Below are 4,033 nucleotides of genomic sequence, written 5' to 3' on the forward strand. Positions count from 1 at the left end.
CTCTCTCTCTCTCTCTCTCTCTCTCTCTCTCTCTCTCTCTCTCTCTCTCTCTCTCTCTCTCTCTCTCTCTCTCTCAGTGCAAAATTAAAAAAAAATATATAAAGAATAAATTGAACTGAGATTAACGTTATTCTCATTTTTGATACTCATTTTTGAACCGGGTCACTGTATGTGAGCGTCTCAGTTTGACATTTTCGTGACGCGCAGCAGGGGAGAAAAGTGATTTTCGCAATCCTACCTTGAGAAAGCAGCGTCCGACGGGCATGTTCTCCGGCACGGTGGCATTGTAGAGCGGCTTCTCAAAGATCGGCTCGTTGTCGTTGAGATCGTGGACGGTGACTCGCACGGTCGCGCTGCTGCTGAGAGGCGGTCGTCCAGAGTCAGTCGCGTACACCACCAAGATCGGCGCCGGGTTGGCTTCGCAGTCCACGTGCGTCACTGTGGTGATAATTCCGGTGGTCTCGTCGATCGCGAACCACGTTGCGTTCGCCAAGGAGTAACGAACTGCCGAATTGACGCCCTCGTCGAGATCGGTCGCGAACACTTGTATCACCGACGTCCCGGGCTCGGACGCCTCCAAGAGATGAGCCTCGTACCTCTCGTGCTCGAATTTGGGCGCGTTATCGTTCACGTCGGTGACGAGCAGCCGAAAAGTGCGTTCGGCACACAACGGAGGCGTACCGGCGTCCGTCGCCTCCACCGATAACTCGTAAACGGACTGCTCCTCGCGGTCTAAAGGTCGCTCTACCACCACGAGATAGATGATGTTATCCCGCGTAGTCAGACCAAAGTGACCCTCGCCGCCTGTCAAGGTAACCGTCGCGTTCGAATACTCTGTCCGGGAGTCAGGATCGCTGACGGATATCCGGGCGACGAATTCGCCGAGTTGCGCGCTCTCGCTGATCTTGGGAGTCGCGTCGTCCGAGAGGAAGATGACGGTGATATCCGGCTGATTGTCGTTGACGTCGGTCACGTGGATGGAGAAAAAGGTGCTGGCTTCCAACGGCTGGGCACCGCGATCCCGAGCGACGATCACCAGCTCGTGTCGTTCCTTCGACTCGAAGTCAAGGGCCTTGTTGACATATACCATCCCGGTCTCCGGATCGATGCGAAACATCTCCTCGCGATCGGATTGTCGGCGATTGATGGAGTACTCGATACGGCCGTTGTCCCCGGCGTCGGCGTCGGTCGCATTCACCGCGAGCACCGGCGTGCCGACAGTCGCGTTTTCCGGCACGCTCGCGTCGTAGCGCGTCTGGTTGAAGACAGGCGGATTGTCGTTGACGTCCTGGACGGTGACGTTGACGTTCAAATGGGAGCGGAGCGGCGGGGTGCCACCGTCGAGCGCCTCGATCACCAGATGATAGCGGGAGCGCATCTCGCGATCCAGCGAGCCGGCGATCTGAAGATCCAGGTACAAAACGCCGTCGCGGCCGCGTTGCTGCGACAACCGGAACGCGTCGCCGTGATTCCCGGACACGATCTCGTAACGTTGCGTCGTGTACTGGCCGAGATCGGGATCGTAGGCCGGCGGTAGAGGCCGTTTGACGTCACGGGGCGAGTTCTCCGGGAACTCGATGTACACGTGATCCACGGCGAAGGTGGGCGCGTTATCGTTCTCGTCGAGCACAGTGATAACCACCCGTACTCTCGGCAACGCCACCAGGCTGTACGACGGTCGGGTCTCACGGTCCAACGGCACCCGCGTTCTTATCTCCCCCGTTGCCGACTCGATGATCAGATCGGTCTCCACCGGCGAACCCGGTACCGGCGCTATCAGATAAGGCGGGCTATCAATGTCGATGAAACCCACCCGGGTGCCCGGCCGCACGTTCTCGGACACCTCCAGGTACTTTACGCGCTCGTGCAGCGCACCCGGAGCGGGGGTCGCGCCCAGGCCGGGGGTCGCTCCCAGGACGAGGAACAGTAGCAGATGCCACATCCTGGGGCCTCCAGCACCACGCCACGGCCGTCCCTCCACCACCACCTCCTCCTCCTCCTCCTCGACACTCGCGATATTATCTCGACCTTTCCATCCTCTACGGCGCGGCCGTCAGTCGCGATGCAAAGCGAAGCGTACGGATTCCTCGTACCTGCCGAGTCCTCGTGTCCTCCTCCTCCAGGTACTTTACGCGCTCCTTCCTCGTCGTTTTTTTCCCCTCTTTTTTCTTTCACCGGCACTTTCCTTATCACCCCAACTTAACCTAACCTTTGTATTAACACCAACACGAAGCAACCACCAAATATCACTGTTTTATCCTTGAACGAGTCTCTCGCGACTGTATTCACAACCTACTTTTATTATATGTTCACACGCGAAGTACCGATTCCCTTCTCCTTTTTTCACGAACGTTTCAAATACCGGCGTAATTGTCTCACCGCGTCGTAGATTTACCCGCGGCCGCGCAAACTGTGTTCCGATCCGCTCCGCGAAAACATAGCAGCGGAGATTCGCTCGTCCGAAATGAAGTTGGCCGTTGATCGAATTATCGCGACATTCTAATTGTTTCGACGTTCCTTTACGACAGCGAGATACGGCGCATTCCTCGCGATGTCCGCTCCGCGAGAATATAGCAGCGGAGATTCGCTCGTCCGAAATGAAGTTGGCCGAATTATCGCGACATTCTACTTTTCTCTTGGACGAAACTTCCTTTCTTCCTTTCTCCTTTCTCGTTTTCTTCGCCAAGTTCCTTTACGACAATGAGATACAGCGCATTCTTCACGATGTTCTCGCTCCGCGAGAATATAGCAGCGGAGATTCGCTCGTTTGAAATGAAGTTGGCCGCTGATCAAATTATCGTGCTACTTTTCTCCCTCCTTTCTCGTTTTCTTTGCCAAGTTCCTCTATGAAGGCGAGATATAGTACATTCCTCGCGTTAGATCCACGTCCCGATAACCAGCACAACCGATCAGCACGACCGGTCGCGAACCCGGTGCGATCGTCCCGCGTCATGCATGACCGTCGTGTTCCCGTCTCGTCGGGACACCTCGCACTCTTCGACGCTATCGCGGACTCCGTCCTGCTTCGTGTTCGTGATTCGTCCCACGACGTCACGGGCCGGTCGTTGCCGCTGTCATCCCCGCTGACCGGCTGCCGTAAGACGCTCCGCTCCGTCCGTCGGATCGTGTCGATCGATTCGCGAACCGGAATCAACAGACCAGAGTGAGAAACCAGTCTGTACGTTTGGTCCAGGAACAAAATTTCAGAAGCAAAGATACCAGGAAGACAAAATCAAATGACTTGCGGACGATAGGTCATTGAAATAACACCCCGAACTGTCAGTCGTACACCTGTCGAAAAATCGCGAATAGTTGAATAACGACGCGCCCTTTGCCCAACCTCATTATACGAAGTATCACGATATAAAGATACGACTTGCCCGTTTCTTTTCACAGCTTTCACAGAGGAGACGCGCACCGATCGTCTCGTCTCTCTTTTCGCGTCCGACGTTCTACGCGGTCTTACTTTAATCGCGAAGGATCGGCGGCGGAACACTTTCCTCGATCACGCATCGTTTTCTCCCGATCCGAAGGAGACAGGATCGTGCAGGATCTCGGTGCTGCCGTTTCTCCACAAATAATATTATAGCAGCTGTGAATCGAGCTGCGGGGACGCGAAAATGATAAGGAAGATTAGATAACCCTTCCCTCCGCAGATACAGCGGTGGCACGAGGTATCGCGTAGTCGGGCCCAACGTCCGTTCCGCGCGGCTTCGATGTTAGGCATGCACTGACATGGCGGCACCTGCGAGGCCTACCCTTCCCCTAACCCGACGGGCTCGCCTGGCTCGGTCAGGGGGGGCTCACGGCTGGGCCTCAGCTCGACCAGTGGCGGCCATCTTGGAGAGGGGAGCCTCGATTCTCGAGTCGGCGGCGCGCTGGTGCTGGGACTGCCGGGCCCCGGTATTCAACGCGCTCTTCGAGTCTTCGAGTCTTCGCGGCAGCGAGCAGCTAGACCATACCAAACTCTCTTACCTGCCTGCCCGCCTGCTTGCATGCCGACTCTCTCCCTTTCTCTCTCTCTCTCTCTCTC

At 56.3% G+C, this 4,033-nt stretch overlaps 1 protein-coding gene across 1 annotated transcript; it reads right to left on the bottom strand.

The window, feature by feature from the left end:
* Positions 1–133: 133 nt before the first annotated feature.
* On the bottom strand, positions 134–1,942 carry LOC105626174 (protein dachsous-like). The gene has a single exon (XM_012207485.1). The coding sequence runs from the start codon at positions 1,940–1,942 to the stop codon at positions 134–136; it is 1,809 nt and encodes a 602-aa protein (XP_012062875.1).
* Between the last annotated feature and the right edge of the window lie 2,091 nt (positions 1,943–4,033).

Source organism: Atta cephalotes (genome assembly GCF_000143395.1).
Source record: "Atta cephalotes unplaced genomic scaffold scaffold00004, whole genome shotgun sequence".
Classification (NCBI taxonomy): Eukaryota; Metazoa; Arthropoda; class Insecta; order Hymenoptera; family Formicidae; genus Atta; species Atta cephalotes.